Source organism: Myxocyprinus asiaticus, chromosome 32 (genome assembly GCF_019703515.2).
Source record: "Myxocyprinus asiaticus isolate MX2 ecotype Aquarium Trade chromosome 32, UBuf_Myxa_2, whole genome shotgun sequence".
NCBI lineage: Eukaryota > Metazoa > Chordata > Actinopteri > Cypriniformes > Catostomidae > Myxocyprinus > Myxocyprinus asiaticus.
In genome coordinates this window covers 43082245-43109977 of record NC_059375.1, presented here as the reverse complement: position 1 = coordinate 43109977, position 27733 = coordinate 43082245, and the positions used below count along the sequence as shown (strand labels likewise).

Sequence of the window (27733 nt, the reverse complement as noted above, 5' to 3'; positions counted from 1 at the left end):
TACGCTATAAAGTCACATTGTGAGATATTAAGGCAGAATGATACTTTTTTATACCCTCCTTCCTGTCGATTTCCATCAAGCCTAGGAACATGTTTTAAGACAGTAAATAGATTCACTTCTAATCTTGCCTTTAAGTTGGAACACAACAATACCCAGTTCTGAGTTTTCCAGTTTGCTGTTTAGATAAAGTCCCTTTGGACTAAAACACTCAGCAGGCTTGTCTGTACAGGAGTTTTCTTCCTCTTTATTTGTATATGTGTGATGGCAGAGCATCAAAACGTGGATATAGTTGTGCATTTATTAGCATGATTTATGTTTTAGCTCTCGGCAACTGTGGAGATCTCTTGCTTCAGGCTGCCATTTGGAACAGACATGATGTTCACTCCGAGATCTTCTGCAGACCCTGAAGGCCACACAGTTGCTTTCTGGTCTGAGGGTTGATTTTGCGGCAGCTTTGTCAGCAGATTCCTCTGACCGCTTTAATGAAACGAACGACTTTTTAATGATTTCTTATTGTGATCTAGAACTGTGTAAATGCCAGTTCCCATGTTGCTTTGCCATGTGGTTTTGGTAGCGATGTTTCAGATCAAATGTTTGTGTATTGGCTCGTGTATATTTACACTGGTCATGTCTAGAGCTGGACAATATAGTCAATATATTTATGATGTATTCAGGATGATTATGCCGGCTATAAAATTAAGCAACATTATATTTACATATACAGTAAAATATTTTTTGTAATACATTGCACTTTGAATACATGTGTACGCAACTTAATCATTCATTTCAAAAACGTTTTCAACCATATGTTTCAAGATGTAATTTTTTTTTTTTTTACAAATATCATGAATTTTTAAGTGAAGAATATTAAGAAGTTTTCGCATGGTTACACCAAATGACCTGAACCGCATGAGCGTTTTAATAAAAATGTCAAAATATTGATATTTAATGATGACAAAATAATGAATTGTTTTTAAAACTTCACAAACAGTCTTGTGGGTCTAAAGAGATCTTCTCTGTTTTATGATTTTATGACATTTCTACCTACATGTTGGTTGCACCACATGACTTTCATTTGGTGGACAAAAGTTTTTTCAAATATGAATTATATTTTAAAATAAAAATTCTCCGCTTATTTTTTTTATTCTTTCTTTCTCCCTTTTTTCTCCCCAATTTGGAATGCCCAATTCCCATTGCGCTCTAAGTCCTCGTGGTGGCGTAGTGACTCGCCTCAGTCCGGGTGGCGGAGGAAGAATCTCAGTTGCCTCCGCGTCCGAGACCGTCAGTCCGTGCATCTTATCACGTGGCTTGTTGAGCGCGTTACCGTGGAGACGTAGTGCGTGTGGAGGCTTCATGCTATTCTCCGCAGCATCATCACACAACTCACCACGCGCCCCACCGAGAGCGAACCACATTATAGCGATCACGAGGAGGTTACCCCATGTGACTCTACCCTCCCTAGCAACCGGTTGCTTAGGAGACCTGACTGGAGTCACTCAGCACACCCTGGATTCGAACTCGCGACTCCAGGTGTGATAGTCAGCGTCAATACTCGCTGAGATACCCAGACCCCCCCTCTGCTTATTTTTTTTTAAGAAATATTAACAACAACAAAATTCAGCACAACTCATGCCAACATTTCTTTTCTCAAGAATTTCAGCTTTTAATGAGATTTTAATTGTTTTTTTTTTGTTGTTTTTTTTTGTTTTTTACGGTCTCCGGACGATTACGCCTCATGACGTTTCCCAGAAGAAATACATTAAAATGACTTGAAATCTGTAGTTGAAAAAATGTTCATCATAAGAGGTTTATTCAAGTAATTGTTTTGTGTGAATTTCAGTTGAAATGCATTTTTTGTTAATTTATAAGATGTAGAAAAAAATTAGTCACGTCATTTTGAAACTTTTTTTTTATTTTTTTAAAGGCAAGTGTTTATCTAGTGTGGATGAAAGGCGTAAATGTAGCAAAATCAAAGCATTTTCAATGCAAAAAAAACAAATTACTATGGCCGTGGCCTGAGGCAGTTGTAAAACATCTGTAGCAGCACGATTGTGAATTTTGACACAGATTTTACTTTTTTTTTTGTCCAAATTTAGTCTTAAGTTTTAGTTAGTATTTCATCATATTATATATAATAGTTCCAGTTAAGTTCACTAGCTAAAATTGAATTTAATTTTAGTCAACAAAAACAAGGCTAGTATTTAATCATGTTTAAATTAATAAACTTTGAATATTTGGTTTAGGTTTCGACTCTTAGTTTGATACTTGCCATATTTACACTACCAACTTATATAAAACTGGACATTCTGCTAAATATCTCATTTAGTGTGCCACACAAGAAAGTCATATGGGTTTGGAACGACATGAGGTTGAGTAAGTAACATTCCTTTAATGAGCTTGACTGTTGAGTAGAACTGACACTTGCATTCGTGCATGTTTGTTGTTTACATACGATCACTGCTGCGAGCAGCTCACGACTGCAACGACTGCATCAACTCGTGTCTGTATTAGTAATGATGAACTCTTGCATTGAAACAGATACTTAAAGCACATCAGTCGCTTGTTTCTGATGCTGAAGTCTCTCGACGAGACGTGTCTACCTTCATTATAATGCGCAGCTGCTTTTGACCTGCTTTCGTGATCAACTGCAGGACCCTCATGGCGTGTGACTCTATGTTGTGGATATAGCTGAGGAAATTAACCCGTTATAAGTTTGCATGACGCACTGTTTGTGTGATAAACCGGCATGCAAAAACTGAAGTATACTTTGGCAATTAGCCAGCCATTTAATAAGTTGACTTCCCAAAATGTCTAAACACTGTTTATATCATTTATAACATCATTCCGTTTGGTACTGCGAATGATGCAGAAATTACACACTTTAATTTACTCTCATATCGATGAAGAGTACGTTGACAGGAAAGGTCAAAGCTGACTCTGAACTGTCAGACCGCGGCTCTACAGATGCTAAATGAGTTAGTGCCCACACAAGCTGTGGTGTGAATAATGCACAAAAAAACAGTGTTATTTATCCTGAGTGGTATGATCTGCTAGTCAACAATCATCAATATCAAACTCATGTTAAATGACATCAGTAGGACCACCGTAGGAATTAAACTGCAGTGTGTTTTCCCATATATAGACAATTGTTGAATATATTCCTGATATGCTATTTTTTTTTTTTTCAGATGTTTCAGATGTCTGGAAACATATTTCAGACATTAATAAATTAGAGAGTAATTAAAGATATCTAAAAAGGCTTTCTGACTAGATACAATCACATTACAGATATCTGAAATTAACATTTCCACTAGTGAAAACCAAATTACTGATATCAAAAAGGAGCATTTTTACCAGTTGCTATTCCATTCTTGATATCAGGAATAGAAATTTGCACTTGTAACAGTGTAATTATTGATTAAAACATTATAATTTTTACTGGTAAGAAATGCATTGCTGATATATGAAATTGGAATTTCAACTAGTAAGAAATTATTTGTAAATATCTATAATTGCATTTTGAACAGAAGTGAATGACAGATCATTGTGAAATTTTACTAGTTAAAATGCAGTTACAGATATCAATAATTATGTTTTTTACTCGTTGAAATTCATTTATCAATAATTCATATCCTGCACACGATTAAGTCAATTCGTCTCGCAATAGTATTAAAGATCATTGTGAAATTTTACTAGTTAAAATGCAGTTACAGATATCAATAATTATGTTTTTAACTAGTTGAAATTCAATTGTTGTTATCAATAATTCATATCCTGCACACGATTAAGTCAATTCGGCTTGCGATGGTATGACAGATCATTGTGAAATTTTACTAGTTAAGATGCAGTTACAGATATCAATAATTATGTTTTTTACTAGTTGAAATTCAATTATCAATAATTCATATCCTGCACACGATTAAGTCAATTCGTCTTGCAACAGTATGAAAGATCATTGTGAAATTTTACTAGATAAAATGCAGTTACAGATATCAATAATTATGTTTTTTACTAGTTGAAATTCAATTATCAATAATTCATATCCTGCACACGATTAAGTCAATTCGTCTTGCAACAGTATGAAAGATCATTGTGAAATTTTACTAGTTAAAATGCAGTTACAGATGTCAAGAAGTTTTTATGTACTAGTTGAAATTCAATTATCAATAATTCATATCCTGCACACGATTAAGTCAATTCGGCTTGCGATGGTATGACAGATCATTGTGAAATTTTACTAGATAAAATGCAGTTACAGATATCAAGAATTTAAGTTTTTATGTACTAGTTGAAATTCAATTTTTGATATCAAGAATGTGAATGATTTCTGTGATGACGTAATTTTTTATATCAAGAATTAACATTTGTACTTGTACTTTCCTGAGTCCTGACATCAAGAAATAGCATTTTAACTAGTAAGAATTTAAATATAGAAAATTGTTAACAATTAATATCCTGCGAATGATTAAAAGTCAATTTGGCATGCTATAAATGGCTGTCTTTAATTAGTTAAATTTTTTTTATATTTTTGAGACACTTCCCAAATCCGTTTGATGGCAGGAGACCCCTCTGGTTTGGCACGACTGACATTCTTCCACTTTCCTAACTTTAACTTGTTGAAGATTACAAAGCATTCAGCATTTTTTCTGGAGTTTGTTTTACATCTAAGATAAGCTTGTTTGTTGCCATATTAAACACATGAATCCACATACATATGTACGTGAAAGCAAGCGCTCTTTGCAAGCTTAATTACTCGTGTTATTGCGTTCCGAAATGTTTCAGACTGTAATTTAAAATGCAAAGCAAGTACGTTGCATAACAAGGGTTGTTGCTGACGCATTTTAATTGACAATATCATAAACTGGCACCTTTCATCGCAAACCTTTCAACATTTAATCACAGGAAGGATAAAAATAACAGATATCACCAATTCAGTTACACTTGTTTAAAGTCTAATTCTCTATCAGGAATGGAAAGAGCTAATGTTTTATTTTGCACTAGTAAAAAAATCATTCTTGATATCAAATGACGTCATTACTCGTAGAAATACACTCTTGATATCAAAAATAGAATTTCAACTAGTAAAAATCAATTCTTTGTCTAATTCCATTTTTACTATTTCACAATGATCTGTCATTCACTCCTGTTGAAATGTGATTACAAATATATATAATTGTTTTGTTTTTCCCAATATATCATGTACTATCATGTATCTATGTACTATAGTAAAAATTATATTTTTTTATTTCAATATTACATAGTTATAATAACATTTTTATTCCTGATATCAATAATTGAATTGCAACTAGTGAAAATGCTTATTTTTATATGTTAATTCAGATGTCTGTTATGTAATTTACATTCGTAAGAAAGCCTTTTAAGATATCTTTAATTAGTTTCATTTATTGATATCTGAAATCCATTTCCAAACATCTGTAATAAAAAATGTAAAATGTTGAAATACATTTACAGATATAAAAATTGATAATTTTTACTAGTTTGATTTTTACCAGTTTGAACTTCAATTTATGATATCAGGAATGGACATTTGCACTAGTAACAATGTAATTATTAATATCAGAATGATAATTTTTACTAGTAATAAGTTCATAGGTGATATATAAAATTGGAGTTTAAAACAGTGAGAAATTATAAAAACCTGTAATTGCATTTTAAATAGGAGTGAATAACAGATCATTGTGAAAATGCAGTTATAAATGCAGATATACATTTTTTTTTTGGATTTTTGCCCTTTTTCTCCCAATTTGGAATGCCCAATTCCCAATGCGCTCTAAGTCCTCGTGGTCGCATAGTGATTCGCCTCAGTCCGGGTGGCGGAGGACGAATCCCAGTTGCCTCCGCGTCTGAGACCACCAACCCGCGCATCTTATCACGTGGCTTGTTGAGCGCGTTGCCACGGAGACATAGCGCGTGTGGAGGCTTCACGCCATCCACCGCAGCAACCACGCTCAATTCACCATGCGCCCCACCGAGAACAAACCACATTATAGCGACCACGAGGAGATTACCCCATGTGACTCTACCCTCCCTAGCAACCAGGCCAATTTGGTTGCTTAGGAGACCTGGCTGGAGTCACTCAGCACGCCCTAGATTCGAACTAGCGAACTCCAGGGGTGGTAGCCAGCGTATTTTACCACTGAGCTACCCAGGCCCCGTAAGAATTGTTTTTTTAATGGAAGATATTCCATTTATTTTATTTTTTATATCAAGAATTAACATTTTACTAGTGCAAACCTAATTACTAATATAAAAAATGATATGTCAAATGTATTAAATGTCAAAAGGGCTTGCGACAAGAAGTAAGTTGAATGAGACAGCATGCTTGCAGTATGTTGGCCGAGCTTTCACATCTGCATTTGCAATACAGTACGTTTCTGGCCTTAATGAATTGAAAGTCAGAACACTTTTTTTTTTTTTTTTTAACTGAGAGCCGTGTATAACGCTCGCGTATTATGCTCGTGAAGCTAAAGCTAAATATGCATTAAACACTGTTAATTATCCTCCTCTTACCAGGAATTAGAGAATAAGGATTATAAAATACACCATTGAGCAGCCAGGGCACAGAAAGGTTTATCTAAATTGAAGTAATTGGCAGCAGTTTAGTATTTTGTCCCTGACTGTGCATGTAATTGGCCTGTTTTATGCTCTGCTGTTTCTTTTGTTAGAACAGTTTGAGTAAAGACAAAATATTACGGCTAATTAATCTCCCACAGCCGGCTGATTTTTAGTCACATAAATTACTCATCCTGATCTCATTTAAAAAATGCAGAATTAGGGAGTCTGTGATTCATTTTTAATTCAATAATGGCTTAAATTGCTGCCTTTTTTTGGCTGTAGTTTTAGGCCATTTTAACACAACGGTTGGCAAAAGGAATGTTTTTTTTATAAGACTAAATGGGGCCCACGGCAGTTTTGTAGTTTTAAATATAAAGCATCACATGAGGCGGATCAGCCTAACTTTATAAAACACACGTTTAATCACTTGGGTTTTAGAGGTTTGTAATTTAAAAAGTGTGAATAAAGTCATAGAAACACCCCTGGATTTGAGAATGAATGTTGTATCTCAGGGGAACTGTCTGTTCCAAACACTGTTCAGGCATACCTGGAGCAATCTTATGCTGTGAGAAGGTATATTAAATATTATATTTCACTGTGACTGGACAGCCAAGTGTCTGAACACGACTAGACATTATTCACATGTAAATGTAGCATTCATGTATTTAAATATTTTCATATGTGTGACATCAGTAAGATTTAGAACTTAATGTCTTAATGTTTCAATGAATGCTCAGAGTTCTGACAGTTACAATGTTTTTTTTTTTTTATAGTACAACTTTTTTTCTTTTTTCTTTTTTTTATCTAAAACATCAAGGAATTGTTTTTTTTTTTTCATTTTTTTTTTCATGATATGACCCCTTTAAAGAAACTTTGGCCGGATTCACAAACCGTTCTTAAGAAGAAAATTCTTCTTTACCATTTTCTCCCTTGTTTCTAATTCAACCCTTTAAGCTGTGAATGTGTTTTTAAAGATTTCCTGTTTCAGTGGCATACCTAAGATTAAAGGCTTATAATTTGACACACACAAAAAAAAGGAGGGTCAAGTGTTTGGTATCATTGTAAAGAACTTTTCCACTTTTTTTTTTTAATGAAATAGATTAGAATACATTCTGAGACTCTCAACCTAAGAAACTGCTGAATAATCACACAAAAAATGATTTTAGTAATGATATTTCACAGAATGAGTTTCATTCTGTGTCATTTGAGTCATCATTGAGTCTGTGTCGTGTATTTGGCGCCATCTGCTGGTGGCCATATGTAACATTGTGCTTCATGTGGATTATCTAATGATCTGTGCATCTGATTATCTTGTGTGTGGGCTCGTTTGAAAGATAATCACCTTCTCTAAATAATGATATGTGATATTTTATGTTCTGTTTATGTTTCATGAAGTTCTAAGCAAAAACGCGGCATATATGCAACAGCAACATAATTGTCAAAGACATATACTTAGCTACAGTGCATCCGGAAAGTATTCACAGCGCTTCACTTTTTCCACATTTTGTTATGTTACAGCCTTATTCCAAAATGGATTAAATTCATTATTTTCCTCAAAATTCTACAAACAATACCCCATAATGACAACGTGAAAGAAGTTTGTTTGAAATCTTTGCATATAATAAACAGAAAAAAAAAATCACATGTACATAAGTATTCACAGCCTTTGCTCAGTACTTTGTTGAAGCACCTTTGGCACCAATTACAGCCTCAAGTCTTTTTGAGTATGATGCTACAAGCTTGGCACACCTATTTTTGGGCAGTTTCTCCCATTCTGCTTTGCAGGACCTCTCAAGCTCCATCAGGTTGGATGGGGAGTGTCGGTGCACAGCCATTTTCAGATCTCTCCAGAGATGTTCAACCGGGTTCAAGTCTGGGCTCTGGCTGGGCCACTCAAGGACATTCACAGAGTTGTCCCAGAGCCACTCCTTTGATATCTTAGCTGTGTGCTTAGGGTCGTTGTCCTGTTGGAAGATGAACCTTCACCCCAGTCTGAGGTCCAGAGCGCTCTGGAGCAGGTTTTCATCAAGGATGTCTCTGTACATTGCTGCATTCATCTTTCCCTCGATCCTGACTAGTCTCCCAGTTCCTGCTGCTGCTGCCACCACCATGCTTCACTGTAGGGATGGTATTGGCCAGGTGATGAGCGGTGCCTGGTTTCCTCCAGACATGACGCTTACCATTCAGGCCAAAGAGTTCAATCTTTGTTTCTCATGGTCTGAGAGTCCTTCAGGTGCCTTTTGGCAAACTCCAGGCGGGCTGTCATGTGCCTTTTACTGAGGAGTGGCTTCCGTCTGGCCACTCTACCATACAGGCCTGATTGGTGGAGTGCTGCAGAGATGGTTGTTCTTCTGGAAGTTTCTCCTCTCTCCACAGAGAAATGCTGGAGCTCTGTCAGAGTGACCATCGAGTTCTTGGTCACCTCCCTGACTAAGGCCCTTCTCCCCCGATCGCACAGTTTGGCCAGGCGGCCAGCTCTAGGAAGAGTCCTGGTGGTTCCAAACTTCTTCCATTTACGGATGATGGAGGCCACTGTGCTCATTGGGACCTTCAATGCTGCAGAAATGTTTCTGTACCCTTCCCCAGATCTGTGCCTCGATACAATCCTGTCTCGGAGGTCTACAGACAATTCCTTGGACTTCATGGCTTGGTTTGTGCTCTGACATGCACTGTTAACTGTGGGACCTTATATAGACAGGTGTGTGCCTTTCCAAATCATGTCCAATCAACTGAATTTACCACAGGTGGACTCCAATCAAGTTGTAGAAACATCTCAAGGATGATCAGTGGAAACCGGATGCACCTGAGCTCAATTTTGAGTGTCATGGCAAAGGCTGTGAATACTTATGTACGTGATTTTTTTTTTTTTTTTTTAATAAATTTGCAAAGATTTCAAACAAACTTCACGTTGTCATTATGGGGTATTGTTTGTAGAATTTTGAGGAAAATAATGAATTTAATCCATTTTGGAATAAGGCTATAATATAAAATGTGGAAAAAGTGAAACGCTGTGAATACTTCCTGGATGCACTGTATTACTCGCTATATTTTTGTCTGTGAGTGAAACACATAGTCTGGTTGTATTCAACTCTTTGATAGCTTTCCAACAACATATGACACATGGCTATGATGAGTTTAATATTTTTACTGATTGCAATAATATGTACAGTGTTTTTTTTTTATTATTATTATAAATTATCAAAACGGAACACTTCAGTCTGCAAATATCTGCATGCATTGAAAAGTACAGTTTCTAGGTTTTCACATGATACCTACTTTGCGTTGGTCAAGACTAGTTATTTTTTTTTTTTTATTTTTTTTTTTTTTATTTTCTCCCCAATTTGGAATGCCCAATTCCCAATGCGCTCTAAGTCCTCGTGGTGGCGTAGTGACTCACCTCAATCCGGGTGGTGGAGGACGAATCTCAGTTGCCTCCGCGTCTTAGACCGCCAATCTGCGCATCTTATCATGTGACTTGAGCACGTTACCGCAGAGAATAGCGTGAAGCGTGTGTGGAGGCTTCACGCTATTCTCCGCGGCATCCACGCACAACTCACCACGCGCCCCACCGAGAGCGAGAACCACATTATAGCGACCACGAGGAGGTTACTCCATGTGACTCTACCCTCCCTAGCAACCGGGCCAATTTGGTTGCTTAGGAGACCTGGATTCGAACTTGCGACATTCAGGGGTGGTAGTCAGCGTCAATAAACGCTGAGCTACCCAGGCCCCCAAGACTGTAGTTATTAATATTTTGACTATTGTTTTTTTTGTTGTTGTTTTTTTTCATGGGCCCAAAGGGATAGTTCACCCCAAAATAAAAATTGTCATTACTTACTCTAATGTTGTTTCACACTAATCACTTTTATTGCCATTTTTTTTTTCAATAAAATAAGTGAATGGTGACTGAAGCTAAAAATCTGCCTAACATTATCTTTTGTGTTCCAAGAAAGTCATATGGGGATTGGAAATACATGATGGTGAGGAAATAATGACAATTGAATTTTGTTGCGTGAACTATTACTTCAAGACTAGCAACATTCTTTCTAGTCCATAAACGGTATATTGGAATGCTTTCTGAAATTCTGTAATCGCCACTGCAAATCCTTAAATGTGTGATTTGTGTTTAACAGATTAAGAGCTGTAAATGTGATGTGGAGATTGAGACTTTGAGACTGAAGAGTTTGCTGTATCTGGAGCGTTACATCTACTTGATCCTCTTCAACACTTACCTGCACCTGGAGAAGAAAGACTCGTGGCAGCGCTCGTTCACTGACTGGATGCTTCAGGTGAGATGATATGTAGCCATTGCTTCATTTGGATGATTCACCTGGAATTTACAAGCTTATACAGGCATTATTGTGACTGCTCCTTCACACATTGTTTGAGAAGGCCTGTGTGCTGTTTTTCACTGCTGTGTGTTGCTGTTGAGGCCAGCTGTGACTGACGGTAAATGCTGGAATTTACTGGCATTCCAAACAAATGAGTGTCGCCCCCCTGTACAGAATACTGTGGTCATCATTCTCTTGCAGCAATGCAGCTCTTACTGCACACTAGTGTGATCAGAGTTGTGCGTCATTCAGAAGTGAATCGAGAATGTCTTAAATTATTTGTAAAAACACGTATGGAATATTGGATGAGATTAGTAATCATTGTTTGGAATGGGACTCTATCTCTGAAAAGATCATCTCTTGACATTGTCCTGTCATGTGGCAACCAAACATGTGGCCTTATTTTTAGTCTTATCTTAGTGCATAATCAATAGTCACAGTGGGTTATGGGTCGCCGGGCTCAATCACGGACCATGGCTGAAAAAGAAATATTCCAGATAAGCATATTGGCAGCAATCTGTGAATATGATGTTTACATAAAAACACGCTACATGTAACGCAATATCCTAAACTGTCTAAACGTGAAGAATTCACAAAAGAGTTACATCTAAAAGTACAGTGGCAAGAAAAAGTATGCGAACCCTTTGGATTTACATGCATTTATGTATAAATTTGTCTTAAAATCTGGTTTGATCTTCATCTAAGTTACAATAATGAACAAACACAATCTGTTTGAACTAAAAACACACATATTATTGAATTTTCTTGTATATATTGAATATATCATTCAAACATTCACAGTGTAGGTTGGAAAAAGTGTGTGAACCCCTAGGCTAATGACGTCAACAGAAGTTAGAGTCAGGAGTTGGCAAACCTGGCATCCAATTAATGAAATGAGATTGTAGGTGTGGGTTAGAGCTACTTTGACTTATAAAAAGCACTCAAATATTTTGAGTTTGCTATTCACAAGAAGCATCTGCTGACGTGGACCAAGAGATCTCAGAAGACCTACGATCAAGAAGTGTTGCTTTGCATGAAGCTGGAAAGGGTTGCAAAGTTATCTTGAAGAGATTAGATATTCATCTGTCCACAGTTAGACAAACTGTCTATAAATGGAGACGATTTAGTACTATAGGTACTCTCACCAGAAGTGGTCGTCCAGCCAAGATGACATCCCAATGGTGAAGTACGGTGGAGGGAGCATCATGATTTGGGGCTGCTTTGTTACTTTGGGGCCTGGACCATTTGACATCATCAAGGGAAAAATGAATTCCCAAGTTTATCAAGATATCCTACAAGATAATGTCAGGGTGAATGTGCACCAGCTGAAGCTCAGTTGAAGTTGGGTGATGCAGCAGGACATCGAAGTAAATCCACTACAGAATGGCTTCAAAAAAAGAAAATCCTCCTTTTGGAGTGTCCCAGTCAGAGCCCAGACCTTAACCCAATAGAGATGCTGTGGAATGACCTCAAGAGAGCCGTTCAACACCAGACATACTAAGAATATGTCTGAGCTGAAGCAGTTCTGTATGGAAGAATGATCCCAAATTCCTTCTGAACGTTGTGCAGGTCTAATCCGCAGCTCCCGGAAACACTTGGTTGAGGTTATTGCTGCCAAAGGAGAATCAACCAGTTATTAAATCCAAGGGTTCACTTACTTTTTCCACAGCACTGTGAATGTTTAATGGGATGTGTTCAATAAAGACATGAATGATTATAATTGTTTGTGTGTTGTTAGCTTAAGCACATTGTGTTTGTCTATACTTGTGACTTTGATGAAGATGAGATCACATTTTATGACCAATTAATGCAGAAAACCAGATAATTCCAAAGGGTTCACATACTTTTTCTTGCCACTACTAATAGCTAATACTTCAGTTTATTCATTATATCCTGATTACACTAGTAAATCAGTAAAGTTTTCTCATGTTGTTTAATCTGATATATTAAATCTATATGAATATTTAATGTGTTTGATACATATAAAAATAATTGCAAATAGATCATATATTTTTAAAATCTTGTAATATTTGGTTAAAGTTGGGTCTGTTACAGTCAGTTTAATACTTGCTTTTGTCATTTTGCACATTTTCGTCAATTACATTTATTGTATTTTTTTGTCACCTTAAGTTATATGCCATTTTCGTCAGAGTAAAATTGGCATGATGAAATATTGACTGAATTGAAAGGACATTTTTGTCAAAAGATAAAGATTATTAAGACCTTTGTTTGCTGGTCTTAGCTGCTTTAAGCTGGTCAGCTAGTTTGTCTTCCAGTCTAACTAGCTGGCAAGTGCCCAAAACCCCCTAAAACCATCAAACCAGACCAGTCTGACATCTTCATTGCCAGCTGAGGCCAGCAAACAAGCTGGTCTCAAGCCTTTTTCAGCAGGGTTTGATTCCATGGGGTCTTTCAATCTAATGTTTACCAAAACAGACTATAAGAATATCCAGTTCAGAAAGTCAGAAAGAGACTGTGCTCCGCTGTGTGTGAAGCGTGAAGAAGCTAATTGTGATAAAAGCTAATAAAGTCTCATTCGGCAGGTCTGTGTTCTGCTCTTCTGAATGAATGCTGCATGGACCTCTGAACCCGAGAACAATAACACGTGCTTCTTACACGCTCCTTTTCATCTAGATTCTCAATTCAGACATGAGACTCGTGATGATTTCTTTGAAGACATCAGAGCGTGTAGATACACTCTTCTTATGATGAGCTGCTTGTTGTATCGTTGATCATTTGTAAGCTGCTTTGGATAAAAGCGCTTGCTAAATGGATAAACATAAATGAAAGAAAATTAACCAGTTATAGAAGTTTAAGACCAATACATACTCTATACAAGTACACAAATGCAGAACATGTAAGTGTAATGCAAACGGGGAAGTGATAGATACACTATACTGCCAAAAGTATTCGCTCATCTGCCTTTAGATGCATATGAACTTAAGTGACATCCCATTCTTAATCCATAGGGTTTAATATGACGTCGGCCCACCCTTTGCAGCTATAACAGCTTCAACTCTTCTGGGAAGGCTTTCCACAAGGTTTAGGAGTGTGTTTATGGGAATTTTTGACCATTCTTCCAGAAGCGCATTTGTGAGGTCAGACACTGATGTTGGACGAGAAGGCCTGGCTCGCAGTTTTCACTCTAATTCATCCCAAAGGTGCTCTATTGGGTTGAGGTCAGGACTCTGTGCAGGCCAGTCAAGTTCTTCCACACCAAACTCGCTCATCCATGTCTTTATGGACCTTGCTTTGTGCACTGGTGCGCAGTCATGTTGGAACAGGAAGGGGCCATCCCCAAACTGTTCCCACAAAGTTGGGAGCATGGAATTGTCCAAAATCTCTTGGTATGCTGAAGCATTCAGAGTTCCTTTCACTGGAACTAAGGGGCCAAGCCCAGCTCCTGAAAAACAACCCCACACCATAATCCCCCCTCCACCAAACTTCACAGTTGGCACAATGCAGTCAGACAAGTACCGTTCTCCTGGCAACCACCAAACCCAGACTCGTCCATCAGATTGCCAGATGGAGAACCGTGATTCGTCACTCCAGAGAACGCGTCTCCACTGCTCTAGAGTCCAGTGGCGGCGTGCTTTACACCACTGCATCCGACACTTTGCATTGCACTTGGTGATGTATGGCTTGGATGCAGCTGCTCGGCCATGGAAACCCATTCCATGAAGCTCTCTACGCACTGTTCTTGAGCTAATCTGAAGGCCACATGAACTTTGGAGGTCTGTAGAGATTGACTCTGCAGAAAGTTGGCGACCTCTGCGCACTATGCGCCTCAGCATCCGCTGACCCCGCTCTGTCATTTTACGTGGCCTACCACTTCGTGGCTGAGTTGCTGTCATTCCCAATCGCTTCCACTTTGTTATAATACCACTGACAGTTGACTGTGGAATATTTAGTAGCGAGGAAATTTCACGACTGGACTTGTTGCACAGGTGGCATCCTATCACAGTACCACGCTGGAATTCACTGAGCTCCTGAGAGTGGCCCATTCTTTTAAAAATGTTTGTAGAAGCAGTCTGCATGCCTAGGTGCTTCATTTTATACACCTGTGGCCATGGAAGTGATTGGAACACCTGAATTCAATTATTTGGATGGGTGAGCGTATACTTTTGGCAATATAGTGTATATATACAGTATATATTTCACATCATAACTGTTATTATATTGTGTGTTTTAGCACGACTGGAACACCGTATTCCCATTTTGAAACACCATTATAATCCAGAACCATCAGGCCTGGAAACCTGATGGGCAGGGTCAAAGGTCAGCTCCAGTGCCCATTTCAGAGTCCTCTCTACATTGTACAACATTACCAGAACGTTCTGAGTCTGTTTGAGGACTCAGAGCTCAATGCACCATTCTTTGTTTATATGTGCTGTTCGATTTTGCCCTTCAGCATCAGAGTTAAACCGATCAGTACTCAATACTGGATCAGAATGAGTCTGATGACCCTGTACAACAGCTTTCACATGCACAATATTTACTGTGCACAGGAAAAAGCTCTGAGACATTTAAGAGGAATTGTTTGCCCAAAAAAGTAACAATTCTGTCATTATTTACTCACTTTTGAGTTGCTCCAACCCTTATGAATTTCGTTCATTGAAGAATGATGAAGTCACTGTTTTTGTCAATGAAATATGGTGTTTTTAAGAACAAAATGATCATATGACGCCATTTTTACATGGCATATTTATATCTTTATTAGGGGCAGAGTTGTTTGGCTTGGTGGAAATGATGTCACAACTGCTGGACAAAATTGGTTGAAGTTATTTTAACACAGTAAATAATGAAATGGTTTGTTTATTTCACTCTTTGTTTTAAACATGTCATAACTTGTATTTTTTATGTTTTTTCATAGTTTAATAATTTGGAAGTCTGGGTCTGGTACAAGGCTAAAACTGTCAAATTTCTACATAAAATACCAAAAATAAAGTACCAAAATAAATGATGAAAGCCTGGTAAAAGGTTTACAAATCAGTTTTAATGTGACCTTCATATAACGGTTGAAATCTGTTTTGATGAAAATCTACCCCTGGTACATGAAAGAGCCTGAAGTTGAAGAAACACCCACATATGAGATCATGAGACAAGTTTGAGTGCTACGGCAGAGGGAAAGGCTTTTAGTGAATAATAACTTACATTTCAGTCTCACACAAAGTTATATGGTGCTTTTTTCATTTTTGGAGCCTGACAGTAAAAATTGTATGGATAACAGCGGCTTGAACATTCTTCAAAATAGCTTTCGTATTCAACAAAAATACAGAAAATAATATAGGTTTGATCGACATGAGGGTGAGTAAATTATGACATAATTTTCTTGGTCATGTGTTCAGGTTTTTCAACCCTCCTATTGCGTTCAAAGTCTGCATACACCTTTTACATTCGCGTGGAGTTTTAAGCTTATAAAACATTCATAATCCAATTGTTTTCATCAAGAAACATATTGTACCTCATTGTTAACGTGTTAGCTGTTCATACATGTAAAAAGATCTATATTTGAGGCATGTTAACTGAAAAATATAAATATTATGTATGATGTCTTTTTTTTTATTTTTATTAAAAACTTTCAAAATATACATTAACTACAGTTAAACCAGCATGATGCAAGTGAATATATATTTTTTGTCAAGGTTTATATGAAATTTCATTTAAAAATAAAGTTGCATTAAATTTATATAAATATTTAAAGTTAGAATTTCTAGTAATTCTCCTATTAACTAAATGTAAAGTATTTTTAAGAAAAATCGAATTAATATCGTGTGTAAAGCCACAATTGAAGCCCGGTCAAAATTGACCCGGGAACGCAAATGAATAGAAATGGTTAAATAATTTCTCTAAAAATCTGAAAAAAAATTAATTATGTTCATTTTGATAGTCTTGACAAAGTCACAAAGTTTGGTTCCCATATGCAAAACGATGTGGTATTTAAAAATTATGATTTATCTCTACCGGGTCAAAAATGACCGAATGCAACAGGAGGGTCAAGTTGATATTCAAACTATGTGCTGGATCACAGACACTCACTCTCTCTCACTGCAGACAGTCTGTTTGTCAGTAGATTTACGGCAGCTAATATCGTCTGTTTGTCAGGATTTCTCTTCCTAAAGGGGAGCCGAGAATGATAAATGGTTTTCTGCTCACACAACATCTGCGCTCTCTTTCTCTTTCTCTGCAGCCGCATGTTTGTCTGCGCGCGCTCTTCATTGTGTTCAGTGTTTTTTATTTTTATATTCGCGCTGAGAGCGTGTGATTCTGATCTCATTCACACTTGCTCAGTCTTCCTCTAGTCAGATTAGTGTTGTGTTTCATACATGAATCCAGAGGCATTTGACAACATACATACTCGTTTATTATTAATTCATTATTAGATTTCCCTCAGAACAAGCCACATGTTTCATCCTCTCTGAATGGAAAGAGCTAAAATAACTAGACAGTTCTTTGACGAGTCGAAATAACTATTTGTGGTAATCAACATTATGCCACAAATGCTGCCGATTGAGTTGTATTGAACCTGGAATATTCCTTGAAGAGGAAGACTGTCCTCTGCCCGGGATGTGACCTCTGGAACGGCAGTACATGGTGTCCTTAAATTGTATGGCCTTGACTTTTTTCAGCTGGTTTTACAAGCTCTGGCTCTGTTGACACACTGGAGCAGCAAAACCAAAGTAAACCTATCCAGCTATATTGTGTTTTTGCATGTGCAGGCGTCTGTTTTTACCCCGTCATGACCAGATGTCACCAGTTCACCAGCAAATTATCCTGAACGCGCTCTCAAGATCCAAGAAGAGTTGTGCACAATTCAGAATTTAAGAATCTACTCCATTTCGATTCATTAATGTGTAATTTGAATTGAATTGAACGTGCCACACAGGATGTTGAATGCGAGGAATTTACTGCATTGCAACTGAAAGTCAACAGTCACACAACAGAGGGATTTCATTGGTCCGGCACAAATTTTGTGACAAAACAAAATTGCTGCATTAATTTAGACTAAATATGGCAATTTATTCCATGTTATACAATTCATTTTTCTTCGTGAAAAAAATGACTAGTGAAATTTACTTAATTTTAATTTAGCAAGTTTTCACATTTATTCATTTGGCAGACGCTTTTATCCAAAGCACACTGTTTTTCTAAGTAAATCTTAATTGTATAAAATTAAGTACAGTCTTAACTTCATGGCATACAATGGCAAGAAACAGTATGTGAACCCTTTGGAATTAGCTGGTTTTCTGCATTAATTGCTCATAAAATGTGATCTCATCTTCATCAAAGTCACAAGTATAGACAAACACAATGTGCTTAAGCTAACAACACACAAACAATTATAATCATTCATGTCTTTATTGAACACATCCCATTAAACATTCACAGTGCTGTGGAAAAAGTAAGTGAACCCTTCGATTTAGTAACTCCTTTTGGCAGCAATAACCTCAACCAAGTGTTTCCGGTATCTGCGGATTAAACCTGCACAACATTCAGAAGGAATTTGGGATCATTCTTCCTTACAGAACTGCTTCAGCTCAGACATATTCTTAGGATGTCTGGTGTCTCTCTTGAGGTCATTCCACAGCATCTCTATTGGGTTAAGTTCTGGGCTCTGACTGGGACACTCCAAAAGGTGGATTTTCTTTTTTTGAAGCCATTCTGTAGTGGATTTACTTCGATGTCCTGCTGCATCACCCAACTTCAACTGAGCTTCAGCTGGCGCACAGCCACCCTGGCATTATCCTGTAGGATATCTTGATAACTTGGGAATTAATTTTTCCTTCGATGATGGCAAACGGTCCTGACCCCGAAGCAGCAAAGCAGCCCCAAATCATGATGCTCCCTCCACCGTACTTCATCGTTGGGATGTTTACATGTTGGTATGCAGTGCCCTTTTTATGCCACACATAGTGCTGCATGTTCTTCCCAAACAATCAGTCCACAAAACATTTTCCCAGTAGCGTTGTGGAGTATCGAGGTGGTCTTTGGCAAACTTCAGGCGTGCAGCAATGTTTTTGTTGGAAAGCAACGGCTTCCTTCGTGGTGTCCTGCCATGAACACCATACCTGTTTAATGTTTTCAGTATAGTAGACTCATGAACAGAGATTATAACCAGTTCCATTGATTCCTTCAAGTCTTTAGCTGTCACTCTAGGGTTCTTTTACACCTCATTGAGCATTCTGCGGTGTTCCCTTTGAGTCATCTTGGCTGGACGGCCACTTCTAGAGAGAGTACCTATAGTACTAAATCGTCTCCATTTATAGACAGTTTGTCTAACTGTGGACAGATGAATATCTAATCTCTTCAGGATAACTTTGTAACCCTTTCCAGCTTTATGCATATCAACAAATCTTGATCATATGTCTTCTGAGATCTCTTGGTCCACGTCAGCGAATATGTCTTGTGAATAGCAAACTCAAAATGTTTGAGTGCTTTTTATAAGTCAGAGTAGCTCTAACCCACACCTCCAATCTCGTTTCATTAATTTTATGCCAGGTTTTCAAACTCCTGACTATAATAAACATTTGTTGACATCTTTAGCGTAGGGGTTCACTTACTTTTCCACAGCACTGTGAATGTTTAATGGGATGTGTTCAATAAAGACATGACAGATTATAATTTTTTGTGTGTTGTAATCTTAAGTATATTGTGTTTTGTCTATAACAAATCAATGCATGTGGATGTTGCCTGTGAATCAAAGTTCTCCACATTCTTTCAGATTCTAGATTATAGTTTATTTAAAAATCTCTATATGTGTGTCTGTGTGTTGTTTAGGTGGCAGCTCCAGCTGGAGTTTATGACCTGTTGAATCAGCTCGGATTCTCTGAGTTTGAGGACCTGAGAGACTCAACTCTCTCTCGTCTACGTCACCGCTGGATCCAGCAGAACTGCCACGGTCTTCCGTTTCGAGGAGAATTCATCTGAGAAACACACCAGTGCCCTAACTGTTTATATACTCGTTTACGTCCTCTGTTTCCATTACTGTTGGAAGTCATTTTAACGTTTGCGTTCACAGGATATCTGCGTCTGGTTTCACTTTCACCGTTTCAAAAGACTTTGATATAGTTTAAACAGAATGAAGCACCACTGTGAGGAACTTTTATATATACATATTTTAAAAAATGAAATAAGCAGATGTTTACATGAACATTCATGAGATATCACACCTGTGGACTCGGTTATATACAACATTGTTTTTCCATGTTGTTGTTTATTAATGCCATTTGTAGTTTCGATTTTGTCCCCCGATTTTGTCTTCACATCTATTATTTACCTATTTTTATTTTTCCTAGACTCTTTTATGTCAAGTAGCTTAGTTGATTATTTTGCCTTTGCTTGTCATGACTTTTATTATTCATTCTGTTATTTTTTTAACATTTGAAGAGAGGCTGCAGAAACTGGTGTTTGTTTTTATAAATGTAAATTTTTCAAAATGAAGACTTCGACAGTCTCCATTAAAAACAGCTTTGGTAACAGAAATGTGCAACGTTGTTATTGCTGAAACATCATGAGAATTAAAAACTATTGTTTGTTGTTTTTTTTATTTGTTTTTTTTAAAGGACAGCATCAACTTCAAGGATTTTGATCGGTTTCAATTCTTGAGTATAAAACACAATTCCTGTCGGTAAAAGCATAAAAAACCAAAAGCTAGCACCATTATGGCCATTCTGATGATTAAATGTGACAAATTACATTTACATTCAATTACACTATAGATACACACAATAGGGGGGCCTGGGTACCAAACCTGGAGTTGCGAGTTCGAATCCAGGGTGTGCTGAGTGACTCCAGCCAGGTCTCCTAAGCAACCAAATTGGCCCGGTTGCTAGGGAGGGCAGAGTCACATGGGGTAACCTCCTTGTGGTCGCTATAATGTGGTTCTCGCTCTCGGTGGGGCACGTGGTGAGTTGTGCGTGGATGCCGTGGAGAATAGCACGAAGCCTCCACATGCGTCTCCGTGGTAACGCGCTCAACAAGCCACGTGATAAGATGCACGGATTGACGTCTCAGACGCAGAGGCAACTGAGATTCGTCCTCCGCCACCCGGATTGAGGCGAGTCACTACGCCACCACGAGGACTTAGACCACATTGGGAATTGGGCTTTCAAAATACGGGAGAAAAAGAGGAGAATAATGACATTTGGCCTCATTGAGCGCGTTTACATGCACATTCTTACACCGATTATGCTTAAGCCAACAACGTGTGTGGTCATTTAAATGCATTAACCATTTTCTTTTATCAGTGTAAGGTCAAAATGGTTTAAGGAAAAAAAAAAAAATGTTTATTTTTTTTTATTTTTACTATTATCTCAATTTTGCATTCCTACCAGCTTATCTGATGTGTGCAAGAGCTGTGTGTATTATTATTTACATATTGACGTCAAAAGCAAATAATAACCCTATGATTTCAAGACTCATGTAAACGCGGGTTTCTTGCACTGTCCAATGTTTTTAAATATGTTGACTTTTGGGAGTTGTCATTGTATTGGTGTGCATATAAATGGCAAACCTTATGCAACATACATTTTAGGGTACGATTTTAGCGAAAATCAACTTCAATTTTTGTCAGTTCTTTGCACAAAGCTATCGTATGACCTCAGAAGACTTCCACAATGCATTCGCTTTTAAAAAGCATCAATATTACGGCACACTTTGGAAAGTGATGATGTTAGGAAACCGAAAACACACCAGTTTTTGTTTGAAAACTCCATCTGCAGTTTACTAACATCATCGTTTTGTAGTGGAGAGCGTTTTCGAAATTCCATTGTAGTGTGGATGAGTTTTTTTTTATTTATTTTTTTTCTCCCAATTTGGGATGCCCAATTCCCAATGCGCTCTAAGTCCTCGTGGTGGCGTAGTGACTCGCCTCAATCCAGGTGATGGAGGACGAATCTCAGTTGCCTCCGCGTCTGAGACCGTCAATCCGTGCATCTTATCACGTGGCTTGTTGAGCGCGTTACTGCGGCATCCATGCACAACTCGCCACGCGCCCCACCGAGAGCGAGAACCACATTATAGCGACCACGAGGAGGTTACCCCATGTGACTCTACCCTCCCTAGCAACTGGGCCAATTTGGTTGCTTAGGAGACCTGGCTGGAGTCACTCAGCACGCCCTGGATTCAAACTCACAACTCCAGGTGTGATAGTCAGCGTCAATACTCGCTGAGATACCCAGGCCCCGAATTGATGCGTATTTAAACAAAAATGTATTACTGTGGATGTGGCCTTGGAATATTCCAAATTTGATACTAAGGCCACGTTCACACTAACCTGTTTTTGTTTGAAAACGCATCGATTTCGCTGTGTTCGCTTGACCTTGACGCCATTCGCTTGACGCCATTTTCCTCCACTGAATAATTAGACTTTCGAATAACACACTCCATAACCGCGTACTTTAAAAAAAACAATGACCTTAGGAAACTGAAACGTTTTCAAAATTAAACAGATTAGTGTATAGTTATTATTCTAACTATAATTCTAAATATTAGTATTGTAAATTATATTTTCTGTAAAGCTGTTTTAATTCTCTGTATTAAAAGGTTCTGTCTGTAATACAGCGAAAAATGAAGGGAAACTGTTGTTATTTGTATTGCTTAGTGAAAGTGTTTTTGAAGTTGGCTCTAAGCAGCAGGAAGTTGCGTTACCCATATGGCTCTCTTTGCACGTAAAACCCATAACGTATTCTTACAAGCACTTTAATAACACGAGGCATATGGAGTCACTGAGCAGCATCCTGCTGTATTCAGATGGGGACTGGAGTAGAAAACACTGCATCATGGGTAGGATTAGATGCTCATTAGAGGCGCTTCAAGTGGTTTGTGGTTTTTAATTGTCTATGGAAACGCTGGAGAGACTTCCCAAACACTCACTGGCTTGAAAGGGGGCATTTTCTGTGATGTCATAGAGGCAAAATACTCGACAAAGCACTCACATGCACACACAAATATACGCGAGGTATTAAAACAACACAAACGGGCGAAGTACACATCCAATCAGCCAAACTGATCGATCACAAAGCAATATATATATATATGTATCGGTGCTGTAGTTAGTGCTGTTTGCCAAGTCAAGACTATTGCTCATATTTAGAGTTATTGATTTGAACAAACCCCTCCCATAAGTATCCGTTATTCACCAATAATTGTAACGTTTGCTGAAGCTTCAGGTCCATTGGTGCCAAAACGGCATTCATTTGGTGTGTAGTAACCAAAAAGGCACCATTCTTGAATTCCGGATGTGCTTTCCAAAGTGTGGTAAGGTAGAGCTTTTTCAGTGGAGAAAAGTGCCGTTCTAGTGGATAAGAGGCGTAAACGTAGCGAAACCAATGCGTTTTCAAACTAAAACGTGTTGGTGTGGGCATGGCCTAGCAGTGTATGGGCTTGGAACAACGTCAGGGTGAATAAATAATGACAAAATGTTCATTTTAAGGTAAAGAATTCATTTAAGTTTGGGAGCGTGGGTCAGACCCCAGCAAACATCCCCGTATTTTGCACCCTAAACGTTCAGAACAGTTTAGATGAATATGAGCTCATTTAGCCACTATAAAAAACAAACCCTGCAAGATGATGTTGTCTGAAACCTTTCCACCAAAAAGTGTTAATGTTAGAATAGGGTAACAGTTTTGAGAAGATCAAAGTGTGTGCGTCGAGTCTCCCGTCCTGCTCTAGGATTAATACCATCTGTGGGACGCATGAGGAAAATAAAACCCTTCATTCAAGCACACGCTCCCTCATTCAGCTTTGAAACACTGATACTCCAGATCTCTGCTCGCAGCACAGGTTTATCTGCAGGTACGGAAGCTTTTAGGGGTTTTATCAGACTGTGAGCTCTTAGATGAACGAAAATGAAACCAGAGTGCTGCAGATTAGAGACGTTCAGTGCCAGAGACGGAGTGGAACGGGACAAGAGAGAGCAGAATTAAGCTTGGCTTACATTAGTTTGAATAGATTCAAGGCTCTCGTTCTGATTGTTTTGCCAAGTTGAATTCCCTCTGCCCTAGAATTAGGATTACAAACATCTTAGACAACTTTTGTGCCACTGTACAAGGAAAATGCTGTTATTACATGGCTCATTCTATAATTAAGGGTACCTGTAATGTCCATTGATGATACCATGAAACCATTTTCTTCAGAAATATCCCATTTGATCCATTAAGAGGAAGCATCTCATTATATCCCACAAATATTTTGTGCACCTCATGTTTCATTTTGCTTTGAAATTGCCATGATGTGTCTTAATTGACAGTTTTTGCGTTGTCTGTTTTTGAAGTGATTGGGTCTCAAGTTCAAAATAATGAATACAAAATGTTAAAGACAACATTATATTTTTAGATTGAGTTTGACAGTTTAATAAAGAAAATATCTTATTTTACTCATCCTCAAAAGTTTGGTCAACTATGTTACTAACCAATCACCCCCCTGCAACTTAAAAATGGTGTATCCCAAAACCATGTGACCAGCATCATGTGATGTTTCCTCTGTGGCAGACATTTTAAACACATAATGGTGAGTGTCCTTTCATTTTTATTTTTTCAAGATTTTAACTACAATAGCATATTACCAAGGAGTATATTAATTGACTGTCAACTATGTTGGGTACATTGTTGTGGTTAGCAATATTTTTATGATTTTAACTAAAATATATATTCAAATTTGAGGTTAACCTGATCAAGAAAATGACGTGGTTGGCCAGGCAAGGCCTATGTGACGCTCCTGTTCTACCCGCTCTGTACGGGACTCGAACTGGTGTCTCCTGCATGGGAGGCGGGTGCGCTAACTAAAGACTACAGCCTCTAGCGTCAGTCGCTAGTGCACCTCTTGAGATCAGGAGAGTGAGGTTTATACACATTGCACAGCTATCTATCAGCTGGCCACCGTTACACTCACCCCCCTAAACCTCACTCCCATCACCCCCCTAAACCTCACTCCCATCCGGCTACAGCCTCTAGCGTCAGTCGCTAGTGCACCTCTTGAGGTCAGGAGAGTGAGGTTTATACACATTGCACAGCTATCTATCAGCTGGCCACCGTTACACTCACCCCCCTAAACCTCACTCCCATCACCCCCCTAAACCTCACTCCCATCCGGCTACAGCCTCTAGCGTCAGTTGCTAGTGCACCTCTTGAGGTCAGGAGAGTGAGGTTTATACACATTGCACAGCTATCTATCAGCTGGCTCCCATTACACTCACCCCCCTAAACCTCACTCTCATCCGGGTCACGGCACCATTGTGACGCTCCTGTTCTACCCGCTCTGTACGGGACTCGAACTGGTGTCTCCGGCATGGGAGGCGGGTGTGCTAACAAGGAGGCTAATGGCTACAGCCTCTAGTGTCAGTCGCTAGTGCACCTCTTGAGGTCAGGAGAGTGAGGTTTATACACATTGCACAGCTATCTATCAGCTACCCACCATTACACTCACCCCCCCTAAACCTCACTCCCATCCGGCTCACGGCACCATTCTGACGCTCCTGTTCTACCCGCTCTGTACGGGACTCGAACTGGTGTCTCCGGCATGGGAGGCGGGTGCGCTAACAAGGAGGCTAAAGACTACAGCCTCTAGCGTCAGTCGCTAGTGCACCTCTTGAGGTCAGGAGAGTGAGGTTTATACACATTGCACAGCTATCTATCAGCTGGCCACCATTACACTCACCCCCCTAAACCTCACTCTCATCCGGGTCACGGCACCATTGTGACGCTCCTGTTCTACCCGCTCTGTACGGGACTCGAACTGGTGTCTCCGGCATGGGAGGCGGTTGCGCTAACAAGGAGGCTAAAGACTACAGCCTCTAGCGTCAGTCGCTAGTGCACCTCTTGAGGTCAGGAGAGTGAGGTTTATACACATTGCACAGCTATCTATCAGCTGGCCACCATTACACTCACCCCCCTAAACCTCACTCTCATCCGGGTCACGGCACCATTGTGACGCTCCTGTTCTACCCGCTCTGTACGGGACTCGAACTGGTGTCTCCGGCATGGGAGGCGGGTGCGCTAACAAGTAGGCTAAAGACTACAGCCTCTAGCGTCAGTCGCTAGTGCACCTCTTGATGTCAGGAGAGTGAGGTTTATACACATTGCACAGCTATCTTTCAGCTAGCCACCATTACACCTATCACTGAAATTATGAGTCAAAATGGGGGAAATTGTCAACTATGTTACCCTCTAGGGCCAACTCATGGGTAACATAGTTGACGTAACCCTACTGTGTCCACTGATGATGATAAATGATTGTCCATAGATCAGGTTTTTGTCATAATTTAAGCCTGTATGTGTCAGAGGACACTGGTGTGTGCGCCCTCATGCGCGTGTGTGCGTGAATGCGTGTAAAAGGCATGATGATTAGGAATTATGGGAAATTTCATTGATTTTACTCAATTAATTAGACATTGTTCCTTTGCAAGTTAAAACAGAGATCTTCTTATGTAAAATGTCATTATCTTTTGTGAAATAAGCAGGATATTTATTTTCAACTGTTACTTTCACTGTCAACTATGTTACATCTGATTTATATTTACATTTCATATAGCAAGAATGCTGCTTCTGATATCCTTCAAGGTATATTTTTCATAAAGTTTGGAGTTTTATGATTTAAAAAAAAATGTTACGGTCACTAGTGACCGTGCTGAAAATATCACATGAACATCTGCAAAAACATACAATTATTAAACATATTTTAAAATAATTATTGCGCATACAGCAGAATAGACAAAAGAACCCTTAATATTATATGTTACTTGAAGTGTGCATTTAATCAGTGTCTGTGCAGTTTGTCCGTAACATAGCTGACAAACTCACTAGGGAAAACAACCTAGAAGCTTTGCAACTAGCAGATATGTTACATTGAAGAAATATATTAACTTAAACCAATAGTTGTTTGACTTTTTTTGTACTTTTTTGTTGACATGCAATGTACCCCCAATTATAGAATGAGCCATTTACTCTCCCTTATGTCATTCCTCCTCAGTAGCGGTTCTAGCTTGTTTGGCGCCCTGGGCAAAACACGCTTAAACATGCCCCCAAAGTTGTTGTCCTGGAGGTGGGGGGGTTGGGTGTGCCACCCCCTCGTGCCTCATGCCGCCCCCCCCCGCAAGATGCAGCCCTGTGCGACTGCCCATGTCGCCCATGCCTAAATCCGCCACTGTTCCTCAAAAAACACAACTTAGTTGTTCATTTTATCCCAAGAATCTGTGAATAAAATCTATTTAATAGAGGTATCAGTGCACCAATACTTTTACATGCACACCAATACGCTGATAACTCGCAAAATTCAGCTTATGTAAGAAATACGGGTGAAAGTGAGATTTGAAATAATCAAGTTATTCTCTGCTTTTGACGTCAAACCATTAGGAGGCATTCGCACAACACGTGTTTACATTGGATAAGCCAGTAAGGTAACGATAAAGGTGTTTACATGCAACACGAAATTGGGGTCATGAGCAAAAAAGGTCTACCTGTGATAATCGGTTTATTCTTAAGCCATTTATGACCTTACACCGATAAAGCCGTTTTGCGTGTATATGACCACACACATTGTCGGCTTATTAAGCATAATTAGTATAAGACATGCGCATGTAAACGTGCTCAGTGTTGGTATCGATGTTGATGATATTGGCCTGGATAAGACATGGTATCGGGTTTAAAAGGAAATCAGTGGCATCGCCCATCTCTGCACAAAAGGAGAATTTTTGTTGAATCTTTACCAAGTCATTTTATATAAAATGGTTGTCAAGAACCCTTAAAGTCCCTTAATAGATAAATAATAAAAGTCCATATGACTTTCTAAGTCTTCTTATGCCATACAAGCTTTGTGTGAGGAACAGACCG

At 38.7% G+C, this 27733-nt stretch overlaps 1 protein-coding gene across 2 annotated transcripts in view; it reads left to right on the top strand.

Moving 5' to 3' along the window:
* The window catches only part of LOC127423510 (paladin-like), a 104491-nt gene extending 84042 nt beyond the window's left edge, over positions 1 to 20449 (top strand). For both annotated transcript variants that reach the window (XM_051667883.1, XM_051667882.1), the window contains exons 19-20: positions 10710 to 10865; positions 19686 to 20449. In XM_051667883.1, the coding sequence (XP_051523843.1) occupies positions 10710 to 10865; positions 19686 to 19835 (306 nt within the window). In that variant the 3' untranslated portion in view covers positions 19836 to 20449. The remainder of the gene's footprint in view (positions 1 to 10709; positions 10866 to 19685) is intronic.
* Positions 20450 to 27733: the final 7284 nt, after the last annotated feature.